General features: G+C 61.9%; 1 protein-coding gene across 1 annotated transcript; it reads right to left on the bottom strand.

The window, feature by feature from the left end:
* Positions 1-3,792: 3,792 nt before the first annotated feature.
* RASD2 (RASD family member 2) lies at positions 3,793-17,395 on the bottom strand. The gene is made up of 3 exons (XM_004610488.2): positions 16,995-17,395; positions 10,433-10,712; positions 3,793-6,395 (listed from the first exon to the last, which is right to left on the bottom strand). The coding sequence occupies exons 2-3, from the start codon at positions 10,701-10,703 to the stop codon at positions 5,863-5,865; spliced, it is 804 nt and encodes a 267-aa protein (XP_004610545.1). The 5' UTR covers positions 10,704-10,712; positions 16,995-17,395; the 3' UTR covers positions 3,793-5,862.
* Between the last annotated feature and the right edge of the window lie 206 nt (positions 17,396-17,601).

Below are 17,601 nucleotides of genomic sequence, written 5' to 3'. Positions count from 1 at the left end.
GGCACTCAGCCTCCGACTGGAACAGGGTTGTGTGAAGGGGCCAGTGGCCTCGGCCTGTGCCGGTCTCTGCTCTGACGGGTAAAGGCCAGCTGGAGGCTGGGCTGGGGAGCCGCACTGACCCGGGCAGAGCTGCCTCCAGAGACACCGCCCCGGAGTCCCCGTGGCCAGTGCTGATCTCGGCTCTGGGCGTCTGAAGAGTAGAGGCAGGGAGTGGGGGAGAGGAAGAGTGCGAGAAAGAGAGACAGACAGAGATAGAGAGATAGAGAGACAGAGAGAGACTTAAAGGCAAAAGCCAAAGGTAAAGGTCTTGAGACCAGAATATGACTATGTGTGTGTGCGTGTATTTGAGTGTGTGTGTGTGTGTGTGGTGTGTGAGTGTGTGTGGTGTGAGTGTGTGTGAGCATGTGTGGTGTGTAGTGTGTGTGAGTGTGTGGGGTGTAGTGTGTGTGAGTGTGTGTGGTGTGGAGTGTGTGTGGTGTGGAGTGTGTGTGGTGTGTGAATGTGTGTAAGCGTGTGTGTGTGGTGTGTGTGTTTGTGGTGTGAGTGTGTGTGGTGTGGAGTGTGTGTGGTGTGTGTGTGAGTGTATGTGCGGTGTATGTGTGAGCGTGTGTGTGGTGTGTGAGTGTGTGTGGTGTGGAGTGTGTGTAGTGTGAGTGTGTGTGGTGTGTGAGTATATGTGGTGTGTGTGAGTGTGTGTGAGTGTGAGTGTATGTGTGGTGTGTATGTGAGTGTGTGTGTGGTGTGTGTGTGTGGTGTGTGTATGTGGTGTGAGTGTGTGTGGTTTGAGTGTGTGTGTGGTGTATAGTGTGTGTGTGTGTGGTGTGTGTGAGTGTGTGGTGTATAGTGTGTGTGGTGTGTAGTGTGTGTGAGTGTGTGTGGTGTGTGAGTGTGTATGTGGTGTGTAGTGTGTGTGAGTGTGTGTGGTGTGTGAGTGTGTGTGTGGTGTGTAGTATGTGTGTGAGTGTGTGTGTGTGTGGTGTGTGTGGTGTGTATAGTGTGTGTGTGAGTGTGTGGTGGGGGGGGAGAGAAGATGAGGGTAAGTCACCTGCCTTGCAGGTGGCTGACCCGGCCTTGATCCCCACCCAGTTGGCTCCTGCGTGCTGTCAGGAGTGATTCCTGATGGCAGAGCCAGGAGGCAGCGCCGAGCACTGCTCAGGGGGTTAGAGGGGGTCAGGCCAGCTGGATGGACCCCCGGCCGGAAGGCCTGACTCTGAGTCGGACCCGCCCTGATGCAACACTCCGGAGAAACCAGAGAAGTGACTCTCACGTGGCTGGACAGTGAGGCTGGACAGTGACCAACTCGGGGAGGGGCCGGGGCGGGAGGCGCCCGAGCAGCCGCAGGCGTGACCCGGGAGCCGAGGACGCACCGCCACGCAGCTCCTGGCGGGTTTGTTTCCGAGCCAGACCTCACGCCTCACGGACTGGGATTGCATCGCCCGCTCCAGTGAGCTGCGAAAGGCTGACGTCATTTCAAGCATGGGGCGGGGGGCGGGGGGGACGTGAGGGCGTTTCTGGAGTCAAATGCAGAAAAATTATCGGCAATAATATGTTAATGGCTCGTCTATATTGAGAGCTGACACCCAGCAGGCGCTGAGCAGAGCGGCTCGGGCCCGTGTAATTATACGTGTGTCAAGAAGAATATGACTCCCGCCTCCAGGAAGTTCTTCCCGGTAAAATTCTACAAATTCTGAAGAGGCAGCTAAAATTGGGCCTCCTCTGGGAAACCTTCCCTTCCCTTGTCATCAGCTCCTTCCCTGAACCGCGGGACGGCAGGATGCCTGCCTGCCCCTCCCCCCGGAGGTGTGTGCATCCCTCCCCAGCTCCTCCTCTGGGGGCTTCCGGCCGAGGAGAGGGGCCCCCTCCCCTCCGTTTGCTCCGGCGACTATTCAGTCCCCCCCGGGGCGTTCTTCCTTGGCCTAGTGGCTGCAAAGACCCAGCCGGGCCGGCGGCCACCGGCCCTGCTTGGTTCTCATTTGGATGAAATTACTTTGAGCGCTTCTATTTGAGGTTTAATTTCTTGTGAAAACAGTGGAGAGTGGACAGTGATCTCCCCAGGGGCCCAGCCTGTCCCCAGCAGGCAGCTGCCCGAGTCCCACTGTGAGAAAAACTGGCTTCGCTTCAGCGCTGTCCCTGGGCACACACGCACACTCACACACACACATGCATGCACACATGCAGGCACACGCACATGCACATACATACACACTCACACACATGCACACATGTACACTCACACACATGCATGCACACACACATATAATGCATACACACAGGCACAGACATGCACATACACACATGCATGCACATGCATGCGCACGTGCACACATATGCACGCACATGCACACACACACACCTACACTCATCGCCTCTGATTGGATCCTATCTCTCCCCAGCTCTGCCCTTCTGTGTCTTCAGGGATCCAACAATGATGCTTCCCATTTCCCAGCATCTTTCTCGTCCTCCTCCTCCTCCTCTTCGTATTCCACCTCCTTCTCCTCCTCCTCTTCCTCTTCCACCTCCTTCTCCTCCTCCTCTTCCTCATCCACCTCCTTCTCCTCCTCCTCCTCCTCCTCCCCCTCCTCCTCCTCTCCTTCTCACCAGCATCTCAGCAAGTCCCATTCTCTTGGCACAGGCCTTGAATTCGGCCGCCCTGTGCTGACAGGCCCGCGTGTCCCCAGTCTGAGCCCCGACTGTCAGGCTTCTGGGCTGAGTATCACCACGCGTGGCCTCCGGCTCCTGAGCACTGCTGGGGAAGTCAGACCCCGGTGCAGTTCTGAACAAAGATCTCTTCCTCAGCCCGGGGGGCCCCCACGTCCCCCTGAACAGTCTGGCTTGGCCCCGTAGCAGAGCCAGACCCTCCCCTCACTCCCGGGGACCCGGCTCCATTTCTGCTGCCCGGGCCCCCATGGGCCGCTTCTCCCAGGGCAGGGGTGGGGTCTCTGACTCGGTGTGGGAAGGGGTGCACGTGTGAGCCAAGGTTCACGGGGCTGGGAGATATGGGGCAGATGCAACGGGTGCACGGACCCACAGCAAGGTGGGGAAGCCCCTTGCTCCATCCTGCAGAGCCTCTGGGACCAGCCTTCTCTCTGCACCTACCTGCCTTCCACACACACACATGTGCTTGGCATGTATACACATGTGCACACACACGCACATGCACACACATGCATAGGCACACGCACATACATGCACACACATGCACACACATGCACATTCACAGAGATGCAAACACATGCCCACACGTACACACGCAGACGTGTGCATACATACACATGCACACACATGCATGCACCCATGCAAACGTGCACACATGCAAATGCCTACATGCCTGCATGCACACAGACACATACTGACATACACACAGATACATACAGACACATGCACATGCAGACACGTGCACGTGCACGTGCACACACGCACACAGACGTGCCCACACACTCACTGCTCGCACGCACATCGGCCCAGGGGACAGCGCCTCGGCTCACTCTTGGGTCTGGCGTTTGACCAGACACTGCAGCGTGAGCATCGGCTGCCGAATGCCGTCTGGGGGGCTGGGCCTGGCCACGTCCTGGCCCCAGGGGCCAACAGCTCTGCTAAGGGGCTGCCTGCTGGCATCCCGGGCCTGGGCACCGGAGGGGGCTCAGCAGCCCCCCGCACCCCGTGACACTCAGGGAAACGGACACCCCAAAGCAAAAGTCATCCCCCGTCGTCCCGGGGCTTGCTTCCCCCCGCCCCCCGGGCCCGTCCGCACTCGGGGCAGCGGGCGAACAGAAACGCAGGGAACACGCGGGCTCCGGGCACAGCTTACAAACAAACCCACTTTAATGGCTGGTGTGTGCGCGCAGAGCTGGGGGCGGGGGGGGGGGGCGCGAGGTGCCAGCGGGGAGACCCGGTCACCTCACCCGTCATAGCCAAGGTCACGGGTCTGCTTGGAGGGTTTCGGCCACGCGGCAGGTGCGGAAGCAGGGCACAGCTGCAGCCCGGAGCAGCGGGCACCGGGCGGGGCGGAGGGTGCGCTGAACAGGGGAGTGCCAGGGCAGGTCACCTCTGTGTGTGCAGGTGTGTGCACGCGTATGTACAGGGCATGGAGTACACAGAGCCGGCGAGATGGAGCCAAGGGAAGGGCGGGGGACTAGACGCCTCAAATCCCCCAAGGCCCAGGGCTGGGGCAGCGTCTGGGAGAGAGGGAGAGCCCTGCTTGTATTGCCTCTCCCAGGCTCGCTTCGTGACCCGGGGCAAGTGACGCACCCTCTCTGGGCCTCCTGCTAGAGTCACAATCGCTGGGGGTTCCCTGCGGCCCTACACGCCAACACTTTCTGGACTCGGGAATAAAAAATGATTGTGTTAGGAGCTAACGACAAGGCCTTTGGTCTATGGGATCGCATCCCTTGGTGCCCGGCACCCAGGACATGTGGGAGAGATCCTCAGGGCAGGGGTGCCTTCGCCACCCGAGGGTGGGAGCATTGTTCGGGCAGGAGACCCCAACTGGGAAAGGCCCTGCCTTGGGGGTATAAAGCACATGGCTCCCCTTCTTTGTTTCCTAGCACACAGTGGACCCAGCACCTAGCAGGTGCTCAATAAACGCTCCAGGAAGGAGCGCACAGGAAGGGGACCAGGCTCCAGTGGAGGGGTGGGGCCAGGCCCGACTGGGGCGGGGCCAAGCCAGGGGAGGGTGGGGCCAGGCCAGACTGGGGCGGGGCCAGGCTGGAGCAGGGCGTGGCCAGGCCCCAGCAGAGGGGCGGGGCCAGCCTGACTGGGGCGGGGTCAGGCCAGGCTAGGGCGGAGCCCAGCTGGTGGGTGTAGCCAGGTCGAGTGGGCGGTGCCGGGCCAGGAGGGCGGGCCCGGGATGGGCGTGGCTGTCCAAGAGGGGCGGTGCCATCCCAAGAGGGGCGGTGCCAGCCCAGGAGGGGCGGGGCCATTCCAGGAGGACGGGGCCAGCCCAGGAGGGGCGGGGCCGGCTCACTCGCCCCCTGGGCACCTCCTCCTCTAGACTGAGGTTGAGGCACGTCCAGGCTGGGCTGGTGCCAGGTCCTGGAAACGTGAAGCTCCTGCGGGCAGTGTCCGGCTGCAGACGACACCCAGTCGAGGAGCGGGGAGGGCCTTGGTGGGCACAGTGGGTCTGCGCTGGGCGGGCCCTGGGCCTTTACAGTACAAGGATTTCCATCCCAACCGCTGCACTCCGCAGGGGACAGCCGCAAGGAGAGGGGCGCGGGGAGGCCGAGCACAGGGTGGAGGGGCGACCGCACCCATCTCCGACACGCCCATGCCCCTGTCTCCGCACCAGGGGCAGCAGGGGGCGGAGTGGGGGCCACAGTTGAGCCAGAGGGGAAAGACCTGCGGGGCTGGAGAGGGGCGTAGGGCGAAGGGAGGTCTCCCAGCTGCCACCGAGCCCTCTCCTCTCTGGTCTGGGAGGTCCCGTGTCGGTTCTGGGGTTGTTCCAGAAGGTTCCGCTGGAGGCAGGGACCCTGGGCTTTCCAGCACTGGCCTTTCACGCAGCCCCCCAGGTCAGAGGTGACCTGGTGGGGGGCTGCCTCAGCCCAGAACCCTGCCTGTCACTAACCCTGCAGAGATGTGCCCCTGTGGTGTCCCCCGCCTCCCCCAAGGGGCAAAACCATGGTATGGGGGGGCAGGGGAGTGGGGGGGTAAGAAGGCGTGGGGGGGAAATGGCGAGAAAGCGGGACAACGGCCAGAGGCGGGACTCTCGCTCTCTGGCAACGAGGGTCTTCAAACAAGAGTGGTCTTGGAATGTGTGTGGGGGAGGGGTCAGCGGGGCGTTGTGTGGGGGGGTTTGGGGGGGGGCTAATGCAGGCAGCGGGCGGCGGGTGCCACCTCCCGTTAAGGCACTGCCCGGGCCCCTCCTGCTCACTGGACGGTGCACTTGTCCCGCTCGCGGGCCTGGCCCTCGCCCCGCAGGACCTTCGCCTTGATGTACTTGAGGTCGCTGTTGACGCTGGGGCGGCGGGCGAAGGGTGAGACCATGCCGTAGGCGTCCGTGTCCTTGAGGCGGCGCATGCAGAAGGGCCGGGGGTGGAAGGCGTCGCCGTACTGCACGGAGATCTTGCGGTGCAGGGCCGGGCTCATCTCGTGCGGCAGCTTGGCCATGCTGAAGAGCACGTAGAACATCTCGTCCACGTTGGTGTTCTTCTTGGCCGACACCTCGAAGTAGGCGCAGTTCTCGTCGCCCGACACCAGCAGCTCGGCCTCGGTGGCCGGCACCTGGCGGCACAGCTCGCCGTGGTCGTTCTTGTTGCCGCAGATGACCATGGGCAGCTCGGCCGCCTCCTTCGTCTTGTTCTTCAGGCACGACTTCACCTCCAGGATCTGCTTCTGCAGCCGCTTCACCTCGTCGAAGGAGTCCCGGTTGTCCAGGCTGAACACCAGGATGAAGACGTCGCCTGCGGGGAGGGCAGGGCGTGAGCCTCTGCTCTGGCTCTCGGCGGGTCCTGCCCCCTGCCCCCCACTGCCCCCTGGGGTCCCTTTTCTACGCCAGTAGCCTCCACATCCTGGAGCCAGAGTGAGCGATGATCCGCGATATTCTACAGCGGGGAGGGCGCGTGCCTTGCACTCGGCCAAAGCGGGTTAATCCCCGGCACCCCATATGGACCCCCAAGGCCACCAGGAGTGACTCCTGAGCACAGAGCCAGGAATGGAAGCCCGAAGCACCCATCGGAGTAACCAAAAAACCAAAGCTAACACACACAAAAAAAAACAACAAATGTGGCGCATTCTAGGACAGCTCGCAGGGTGCTGGCCTTGCAAACAATCAACGTAGGTTCAATCCTGGCACTGCAGAGTCCCCTGAACCCCACAGGGAGCGATTCCTGAGCACTGAGCTAGGAGTAGGCTCCCAGCACCATTGGGTACAGCCCAAACAAACAAAAATAAATCATGATTATGATCCACTTAGTGGGTGATTTGCCCAGTTCCTAGAGAAGGGTCAGGGTAATCCCAGCTGCGCTGTCTCCTTCCCCGGGGCACCCCTGAACATGCCTCATGCCCCTCCTTTCATTTCATTCCCTGGGTCAGACGCAGCTATGGCCAGTGAGCGTGGAACACCCCTGGCGCCCAGTACACGGTGAGGGAGGTGAGTGTGTGTCCATAAAAATGGTTTGTGGTTGCGGGGGGTGGGGGGAAGAGGATAGACAGATGAATAAATGAGTGGGGGGATGAATAAATAAATGGATAGATGAATGGATAAATGGATGGATGGATAGATGGATGGATGGATGGATGGATGGATGGATGGATAAACAGATGTATGTATATATGTATGGATAGATGGATGGATAGATGGACGGATGGATGGATAGATGGATGGACAGATGGATGGATGGATAGATGGATGGACAGATGGATGGATGGATGGATGGATGGATGGACAGATGGATGGATGGATGGATGGATGGATAGATGAATGGATGGATGGATAGATGGATGGACAGATGGATGGACGAATGGATGGATGGACAAATGGACGGATGAATGGATGGATGGATGGATGGATGGATGGACGAACAGACAGGTGGATGGATGGTGGTGAGGGCTCTGCTGATAAGTTCCACCCAGGAAGCACCAGCCTGGCCTCAATTTCCCTGGGGGCTGCCAATCCCTCTTCCATGTGGCTGATCCTGGGCCCCCAAGGACTCGACTGCCTCGACATAGTCCAGCACAAGACGGGTGATGCTCAGCTTCCGGGGGACAGCAGGGAGGAGGGGTCAGTCCCTGGGCCTTCCTGCTAGAGGGAGCCTGGTGGGTGGGTACGAGCGTCTGGCCACAGCCACATGCACTCAGGAGGATGCAGCTGGAGCCTCTCTGACCCGGCAACACAGACAGGATTGTCCCCATGTCCCCGGAGGCTCCAAGACAGGGTGGCCACCTCTGGGCAGGAGGAGGGGCTAGACCTTTTGAATTTCATCTATATGGGTCTGGGGGAGGGAGCTCCCAAGCGGAGCTGAGGTGAACAAAATCTGTGACTCAATGCAGGAGACCGCTCACAAGTACAGTGCTCCAGGGACTGATGCTCATGGTTACAGTGCTCCAGGGACTGATGCTCATGGTCACAGTGCTCCAGGGACTGATGCTCATGGTTATAGTGCTCCATGGTCTGCCCTGGATTATTATCTAAGTCACTCTGAAGCTCCCAGGGCCACACCTAGCAGTGCTTGGAGGATCGTGTGGTGTGGGACTGGAATCAGGGCTGGCTACATGCAAGGCTGGTGTCCTGGGGCTAGAGAGAGAGAGAGTACAGTGGGCAGGGTGCTTACTTGGCACTCGGCCAACCTGAGTTTGAGCCCCGGCATATGACAGGGTCCCCTGAGACCCACCAGGAGTGATCCCTGGGCACTGAGCTAGGAGTAAGCCCTGAGCACTTCTGGGAGTGATCCCTGAGCACTGAGCTAGGAGTAAGCCTTGAGCCCCACCAGGAGTGATCCCTGAGCACTGAGCTAGGAGTAAGCCCTGAGCACTGCCCACCGTGCCCCCCAAAAAAGGAACCTACATCCTGACCCCTGTCTCTGCATCCTGACCCCGGCACCCCCTCCCCTCTCCCCCAGCCCCCTCATCTCTAGCTTGCAGGCATTTGTGTATTTGGGTGCCTGTGTGAGGCCCTGAGTTCAGCCGCCAACATCTGGGGACTCCTGAGCACCATGGGAGTGGCCCTGGGCCCCCAAACAAGCCCCGTCAGCCTGCACCCTGCCCGAGCCCCCCAACACAGCCTCAGAAAGTGGGGGCGGGGAAGAGGCGCACGGTCCCTCCGCAGCTGTCCCTCCCTCTAGGCCTGAGAGCTGCGGGTGGGCATCCACCCTCCCCCCAAAGGCTGGCAGAGTGGACCCTGCAATACCCAGCGTTTCCGTCCACCCGGGGAAGACGGGGGGCCGGGAAGACCCGACTTCAGGAGTGGGGTCTCCTGTCAAAACGACCACGTGGCAGAGCTGGGACTCGAACCTGGGGCCCCCCTCTGTTCATGCCCAATCTCCCTAAGGTGGAGTACCATAATCTGGGCCCGGGGGTCACCAAGAGCTGCCCGGAGGAGGACAGGACCCTTGAGGAGAGGTCTAGGCTGGGGCGAGGGTGATGAGTGAGGCAGAAGCATCCCCACTGGGGGTGAGGGGGGGCGTCATTCCCGAGACGGCTGGACAGCCGCCAGCTCCCTTCCCTTCAGCCCTGCCCAGAGAGGGGGCAGGGGCCCCCGGGAGCGCTGGTCCAGTCTCCAATCAGAACTCACACCGTGTGGTTACTTCCTCCTTGGCAACACTGTAGCGGCTCGTCTCACCCTCCCGAGAAACCAATTTACAGGCGGGGGAAACGGAGGCGCCACACTCCCCACCCGGGGACACAAGCAGGAAGCAACAGAAGGTGCCACCAAGCGAAGTGAGTGACAGCCTGGTCCACACCCCGCCTTCTGACAGCCCTGCCCAGCAGCAAGGCCAGCGGGCTGTGTGACCACCACTCACCCTCTCTGGGCCTCTGCTTCCCCACCTGTCAAACGGAAGCCGGAACCCATGTCCTGGGCTCGCCATGAGGATCAAATAGGAGCTGGAGGCGTTTGCCTTTGCACACGGCTGACTGGGCCCCATCCCCGTATCCTGCAGGGTCCCTGGAGCCCCGCCAGGAGGAGTAATTCCTGAGTGCAGAGCTCAGAAATAACCCTGAGCACTGTGAGTGTGTCCCCAGAACCCAAACTAAAGAGGTGCTGTTTGGAGCAGGGGTGCAGGGGGTGGAGGGGGAGGGCGTCTGCCTTGCACGTGGCCAACTGGGTTTGATCCCAGGCACCCCAGAGGGTCCCTGGAGCCCCTCCAGGAGTGACTGCAGAGTTCCTACAGCCGGGAGTCAGCCCTGAGCATCGCCGGGTGTGACCCATCCACCCCGCCCTGGAGAATTTAAAAAAAAAAAAAGAAAGAAAGAAAGGAAACGGGGCAGAAATGGATGCGTGAAATAAAGGAACGCCAGGAGCCGGAAACTCTTGCTAACGGGAACACCCACAGCCTCCAGCCAACGTCCAGCCTCCGTATTTCCTGCCGTGACTCCCTGCCCCGGGCAGGCCCCCACATTTCCTGTGTCCCGACCCAGGCTGGGGTCCTGCCTCTCCCTCTCTCAGGCTTCCCTTAGGGGAGTCGGGGCCTGAGCCCAGCAATCGGATCGTAACCAGCCCAGGCACGGCCACCGAGTGGGGCTCAGAGGAGGGGCCGGCAGCGGCCAGCTCGGCTTCTGTCCCCTTGGCGAGGGGCAGCCCCCGGCCTGTCCTCTGGGGTCTCACCTGCGGGCAGGCAGACGGATGGCGGGGGTGGGGGAGCAGGCAGGGACGGAGGGAGCCCCCCCCCCCCGCCACCATCTCACCGCTGGTCACCCAGAGGGTCACCACGCAAGGACGGACAGCCTCGCCCGCCGCACCCTGGGGACCCCCGCCCGCCCGCCCCGCGCCCCCGGCACCCACCGGTGAGGATGGAGAGCCGGCGCATGGCCGGGAAGGGGTGGTTGCCCGACGTGTCCAGGATGTCCAGCTGGTACATGTCGCCGCGGATGTTGTAGACCTTGCGGTGGAAGTCCTCGATGGTGGGCGTGTACTGGTCCTCGAAGCGGCCGTTGAGGAAGCGGGACACGATGGCGCTCTTGCCCACGCGCGAGGCGCCCAGCACCACCATGCGGTAGGAGTTCTTGGCGGGCACGCTGAGCGTGCAGTTCCCGCTGGACAGCGTCTTCATCATGGCCCTGGGCTGCGGGGGGAGGTGTGGGCGACAGTCAGGAGGCCCCGGGGTGGGGGGAGGGGGCCTTGGCCGCGTCCACTCCCCCCTGCCCTGAGTCTGGGGCTCATTTTCTCATTTTAATTTTTTTTTTTGGTTTGGGGGACACACCTGGTGATGCTCAGGGCTGATTCCTGGCTCTGTGCTCAGGGAACCCTATGGGGTGCCGGGGATCGAACCCGGGTTGGCCACGTGCAAGGTAAGTGCCCTCCCCGCTGTGCTATCGCTCTAGTCCCTCTTGGTCTTTTTTTTTTTTTTTTGCTTTTTGGGTCATACCCGGCAATGCTCAGGGGTTCCTCCTGGCTCATGCACTCAGGAATTACTCCTGGCAGTGCTCGGGGGACCCTATGGGATGCTGGGAATCGAACCCGGGTGGGCCACGTGCAAGGCAGACGCCCTCCCCGCTGTGCTATCGCTCCAGCCCTTGGTTTCATTTTCTGGCTAGAAAACAGGGATGTGGGACTAGATATCCCAGTCATTCATTCATTCACTCATTCATTCATTCCTCTCTCGATTCTCCCCCATCCACTCCTTGCCTCGCTCGCTCACCCTCCGTTCATCCCACGCCCCATATTCGACACACCCAGAGGGGGCTCTGGCAGGGGAACCCCACTTTCTTGCTCCCCTGAGCCTCCCAGCAATCCCAGTGCTCCTGGAGTCACTTCCTCATCTGTGGGGGGCTCAGGGCTTCGCGCTGGGCTCTCCCCGGAACCCTCTCTCCCTGCTTCCTCCCTTCCAGGACCCTGTGACCCCCCCCACACACAATAGTTGGGGGTCCCCGAGCACTGCCCACTGCTCAGAGCACCAGGGTCACTGCTGTCCCTACGCAGAGACCCGGAGAAGCGCCTCTGACGCGTCTTCCCTCTGCCCTCCAAGGGCTTGCTGTTCTGGGACGTTCTACGTCTGGAACGTTCCCTGAGGGCCTCTCAGCCTCGCAGAGGGCCACGCTCAGGGGACGCTCTCCCAGGCTCCCCCAGGCCACTGGCGGCCCAGCCTCCTTTCCCATCTGGGCCCCCTGGGGCCTCCCGGAAGCTCTAGTCCGGCTCCGCTGAGCTCTGCCTGTCTGGTCCTGCTCCCGGCTCCCACGCGGGGGCTCTGGAAACAAAAGCTCAGGCCGCCCCTCCTCGCTCCCGCCCTCCTCCCCGTCCACCTTAGGGGTGGGAAGGCAGCAGAAGCAGAGCTGTCGGGGCTGGAGCAACAGATAGCACAGCGCGGAGGGCGATTGCCTTGCTACGGGGCCGACCCAGGTTCGATTCCCAGCATCCCATAGGGTTCCCCAAGCACCGCCAGGAGTCATTCCTGAGTGCAGAGCCAGGAGGAACCCCTGAGCATCGCCGGGTGTGACCTAAAAAGAAAAAAATTAATTAATAAGTAAAAAGCAGAGCTGCCTGCTGAACTACCCAGCCACTGCCCTCAAGGGCTGCCAGGACTGGTTGCCCAGGTTGCACACTGCACAAGGCACCCGCCTACTCGTCCATCTTTGTGAAGGAGGCACCTTCCTCCTCCATTGAGATGCCAAGAACCATACACGTTCCCCGGCCAGGAGCACCCTCATCCACGGACCCCAAGGCAAGACTCTCTCCTTCCTCCTAGAGTATCAGGCTGAGTGAAATGAGTCGGGAAGAGAGGGACATAAGGGACACAGAAGGGCTGCACGCGTTTGTGGAGTACAGAATAACATCATATGAGACGGACACCCAAGGGCAGTGGACACAAGCGCCAGGAAGATTGCTCCGTGGTTGGGAGCCTGCCTCCTGAGCTGGGGGAGAAGGCAGCTGGGATGGAGAAGGGGTCACTGAGACAATGATGGTTGGAGGGATCGCTCGGGATGGGAGCTGTGTGCTGAAAGGAGATAAAGGACCAAACAGGATGGCTCTCAATGTCTGTATTGCAAACCACAATGCCCCAAAGTGGAGAAAGAATTTGGGGGAAATTGTCTGCCAGGGAGGCAGGGGGAGGGGTGGGAAAGGGGGGGTCTACTGGGGACATTGGTGGTGGGGAATGTGCACTGGTGGAGGGATGGGTGTTTGATCATCGTACGACTGAAACTCAAACATGCAACCTTTGCAACTGTAGCTCACGGTGATTCTATTAAAAATAGAATAAATTTATTTTATAATAATATTATTATTTTATAATAATAACAAATAAATTTATTTATTATTCTATTAAAAATAGAATAAATAGAAAAATAGAATAAAATTTAATTCTATTAAAAATAAATAAATAAATAAAAATTAAAAGGGAATGTTCCAGAAAAAAATAAATAAAAGACTGCCTCCTCCTCTACCCTCCTTGCACACAACCGCAGGAGGCTGGCCCCCGCGTGTGGGCCCGGGTTCCGGGGTCTCCTCGGCCCGGACTGGAGAGCACTGAAACCCCCTCCCACAAGCAGACCAGCTTGGAAAGCGCCCCCGAGACTGGGCGCGGCTGTCGCGGCCACGGCGGCGTCGACAGACTCGCTCGCTCGAGGAGGCAGAGGGACCTGCGGCAGGAGGCGCTCAGCGCTCCAGTGACCCAGGCCGGGGGCCAGGATGACAATCATCGCTCCCGAGTGCCAGGCTCGGCGCTAAGTATAGAGCAATAATAATAGCTGACATTTATCTCGCAGCTCGGCGACGCCGGGTGCTCCTGGGTGCAGGGCACGGCGGGGAGCCCGCAGCACCCCCCCCCGGTACGCCCCGAGGTGGAGGGAGCTGGCCCGGCTTCCACCGGAGGAAACTGAGGCAAGAGGAAGTCAGCAACGGGATGGCGGCTGGCCGAACAGCCCTGGTGGGCCCAGGCTCTGAGTCTCCCTTCAGCCCCCCGCCCCGGGGCTACCTGCTTCACAGGGGGGGGGGTGGGGTGAGGCAGCCAAGGTTGGGGCTCACCAACACACAAACACACACACACACACACACACATACACACAGCCCAGTGCGGTGCTGAGGCTCTTCCTGCTGATTTACACACACACACACACACACACACAAACACATACACATAGCCCAGTGCGGTGCTGAGGCCCTTCCTGCTGATTTACACACACACACACACACACACACACACACACACACAGCCCAGTGCGGTGCTGGGGTTCTTCCTGCTGATTTACACACACACACACACACACACACGCACATACACACACACATACACACACACAGCCCAGTGCGGTGCTGAGCTCTTCCTGCTGATTTACACACACACACACACACACACACACACACACACACACACACACGGTCTAGCTGGAGCCATTGCCAGATGTGCCCTGTTTATCCTTCAGGGCCGGAGTGGAAGCAGCCATGTGCTTGGCCGCCGAACCTCCTCCAGGACCCTCCCCCCAGTAAACGCTCTCCTGGACCCTCCCCCCGCCTACTGAGCCCCCTGTGGGACCCTCAGCTCTGCATTTATTTCCAGGGCCGCAGACCCAGCGAGTGTTCGGCCAGCGACGTGTGAAGGATGCACAGGCGTCCCCCGTGCCCTCTGCTGGGGTCCAGATCTCCACCCCTGCCTGCCGGGCTGGCCCGGGGGGGGGGGTGTTGAGGGGCGTGTTGGCACCCCAGGCCTAACTGTAGGGGGTGGGGGTGGTAACGGCCTCCTCGGTCTTCTTCAGGATTGGGGGGCCAGTCTGGGCCGCGCTGGGCAGGGGCCTGGCTCTGCTGGACAGCGCGCCTGGCCAGGTGAGGAGGGAGGCAGTGGCCGGCTCGGGGTTCCTCTCCGCCGCCCCGCCCGGCTCCCGGCACAGACCCGCTCAGGGCACGACTGACGGGGCCAGAGGAAGTCAGAGAGAGGCAGCAAGAGACATAGAGAGGAGGCAAGCAGTCAGAGGGAGGAGGCAGGGAGACAGAGAGTGGAGGCCAGCAGTCAGAGAGGAGACAGGGAGAAAGAGAAGGCAGGGCTGAGAAGTCAGGAGTCAGAGAGAGGGGCCAGAGAGCCAGAGAGAGGGGCTAGAGAGTCAGAGAAAGGGGCCAGAGAGTCAGAGAGAGGGGCCAGAGAGTCAGAGAGAGGGGCCAGAGAGTCAGAGAGAGGGGCCAGAGAGCCAGAGAGAGGGGCTAGAGAGTCAGAGAGAGGGGCCAGAGAGTCAGAGAGAGGGGCCAGAGAGTCAGAGAGAGGGGCCAGAGAGTCAGAGAGAGGAGGCAGGAGTCAGAGAGAGGGGCCAGAGAGTCAGAGAGAGGGGCTAGAGAGTCAGAGAGAGGGGCCAGAGAGTCAGAGAGAGGGGCTAGAGAGCCAGAGAGAGGGGCTAGAGAGTCAGAGAGAGGAGGCAGGAGTCAGAGAGGACTAGAAAGTCAGAGAGAGGGCCCAGGGAGTCAGAGAGAGGAGGCAGGAGTCAGAGAGAGGGGCTAGGGAGTCAGAGAGAGGAGGCAGGAGTCAGAGAGAGGGGCCAGAGAGTCAGAGAGAGGAGGCAGGAGTCAGAGAGAGGGGCTAGGGAGTCAGAGAGAGGAGGCAGGAGTCAGAGAGAGGGGCCAGAGAGTCAGAGAGAGGAGGCAGGAGGCAGAGAGGGGCCAGAGAGTCAGAGAGAGGACAAAGGAGTAAGAGAGAAGGACCAGAGAGTCAGAGAGAGGAGGCAGGAGTTAGAGAGAGGGGCCAGGGAGTCAGAGAGAGGAGGCAGGAGGCAGAGAGAGGGGCCAGGGAGTCAGAGAGAGGAGGCAGGAGCCAGAAGAGGAAGAAGGGAGGGAAGTGCCAAACGCGTAAGGGAAAACTCCGCACCTTTCGCCTGAGAGTGTCACGTGGCCCCGGCCACGGGGGCTGAGTGGTCCAGACACCCCCCCCCCAGCCCACACAGAGCAGACCTGGGCTGGGGACAGCGCTCAGGAGGCCCTGGACGAGTTTCCAGTGCTCCCTAGGAGCGTGGGTTCCCCCAGGCAGGGCCTGCGGGGGTCCCGCTGACCCCCGACCCACCCACCCAGGGACACCTGAGGGGACCCGGGGCAGACAGTCCTGGGGCGGGGGGGCGCTCACAGCAGGAGCCCGCCATCCAGTGGACACTACGCGTGTCTGACTCCAGAGGCTCCTGCAGACAGGGCGCCGACGGAGCAGAGGTCGCTGACCTCATAACCCCCCACCCCAGGGCGTGGTAAGGTGGCAGCTTCTGGCAGGCGGGGGGAGGGGGGACCCCCAGGCCATCACACTCCCTCTCCCTCTCCGTCCAGAGAGCCAAGGGGGGTGGGAGTGTGCCCGGGTGCCAGCAGCTCGCACCAAGGGCATCTGAGGATGCCCCTCCCCTGAGACCCCGGGCTGGGGGGCTGTCCGGAAGGTGGGGGACTCAAATGAGCCAGGAGACCATGCCCGCCCACCCCTGCGTGGCCCCCGCCCTCCCCCACACCTCCCGTGCTCTGCATCAGACACACCCCAGGCTCTCGAGACCCCGAGTTCACGGGTCTCCACCCTCACCCCTGCAGGCTGGGCCAGGGCCAGCTCCGCACCGTGGCCATGGAGAAGGGAAGGGGCAGGCCAGCGAAAGTGACCACTCAACCACTCAGCAGCCTTGGGGGGCTTCAGGCAGTGATGAGAGGGGCACAGTCTAGATCCACCCAGAGAGAGCTCGGAAGGTCCCAGCCCGGAACTGTGGGGAGGACCGGGACGGGAGAGAGAGGAGATCTCGGGGCACCCACGGGAGAGAGCGGAGATCTCGGGGCTGCTGGGCACGGGCATCTGAGCTACCTGCCCCTCTCCCAGGAAGTCTCAGACCACATCCTTCCCAAACCTTCCCGGGCCGGGGGACAGAGCACCAGAGGTCAGAGAGAGCCCGTCCGGGCCGGAGGGTGGGGATGGACGGCAGATCTCAGGCCAGTTGCGGACGGGTCCCCCGTTTCTGGAGAAAAAAGCTGGCCACGAAGCGCACGCCGTGTCCTAGCCCGAACACCCGCTGCGGCTCTGGGAACTTCCCGGGGACCCACAGGAAGCACTGGGGACAAAACACCCCGCGGATGTGTGGATGACGCTGGGATACTCACTGGCGTGGGTTCGAGCCCCAAAAAGGAAAAATCACAAAAGAAGTGTTCCCCAGAGCAGGGGTTGGGGGCACCCACAGGCCCCATCGCCGGCCCATCTCCATCCAGGGTGCTGGAGCGGGTGTCGGTTGGGTGTGCCTCGCTTTCCTCTCTTTGAAGGGCGCTCCAGGTCCCAGGACACGGGACAAGCTCGCCAAGGAAAGGCCCAGTCCCTCCGCGATGTTGGATGGTTCCACTCCCCCCCTGGCCATGCCCCCGTTCCCCCCGCGCGCCAGGCCCCGCGCCCCAACTGTATTTGGGAAGGGGGTCTCTCTCCTACCTGGGAATGGCGGGCCAGGCCTCTGGCGCGGCTCGGAGGGCTGCCTGGAGGCGCCGGAGGGCGGTGCGGGGACCCGCCTGCCTCTCCCGCGGCCGCCGCGCCTTCCAGCGTCTGCGGCGGCTCCGTGGTCACTGCGCCCGGTTCCTCGTCGGCGAGCCCCGGGGCGCCGGGCAGGGCGCGGCCGGGCGAGGGCGCGCGGGGAGCCAGTGCCCCATCGCTGGGTTCCGAAGGTTCGCTGGGGTCGGGGAGCCGGGCGGGCGCCGGCTCGCCACTGCCGGCCCTGCCCTGCCCCGACCCGGGGGACTCCGGCTGAGCCAGGTGCCCGGAGGCGCGGGGACGTCCGATCCCGGGGTCCCCGTTTGGGGCTCCGGGGCTGCGGGGACCGCCGAGAGGGGCGCCTCCGGGGATTTAAAGACGGTCCTTAAAGACTCCTGAGGTTGGGGGGGGGGGCCTCCGGAGGTGACAGTGTGTGCGTGTCCCGGCTGGATGGTCGCGTAGCGTGGATGGGGAGGCCGGGGGGTGGGGGACGCTCCGTCGCTCCAAGGCGGGCGCGCGGGGAAAGAAGCGGCGCGGCGCGGGCGCGGCCTCCTGCTGCGCCCGCGGCTCG

This window comes from Sorex araneus, chromosome 6 (assembly GCF_027595985.1).
Source record: "Sorex araneus isolate mSorAra2 chromosome 6, mSorAra2.pri, whole genome shotgun sequence".
NCBI lineage: Eukaryota > Metazoa > Chordata > Mammalia > Eulipotyphla > Soricidae > Sorex > Sorex araneus.
This window is presented reverse-complemented; position numbering and strand designations above follow the sequence as displayed.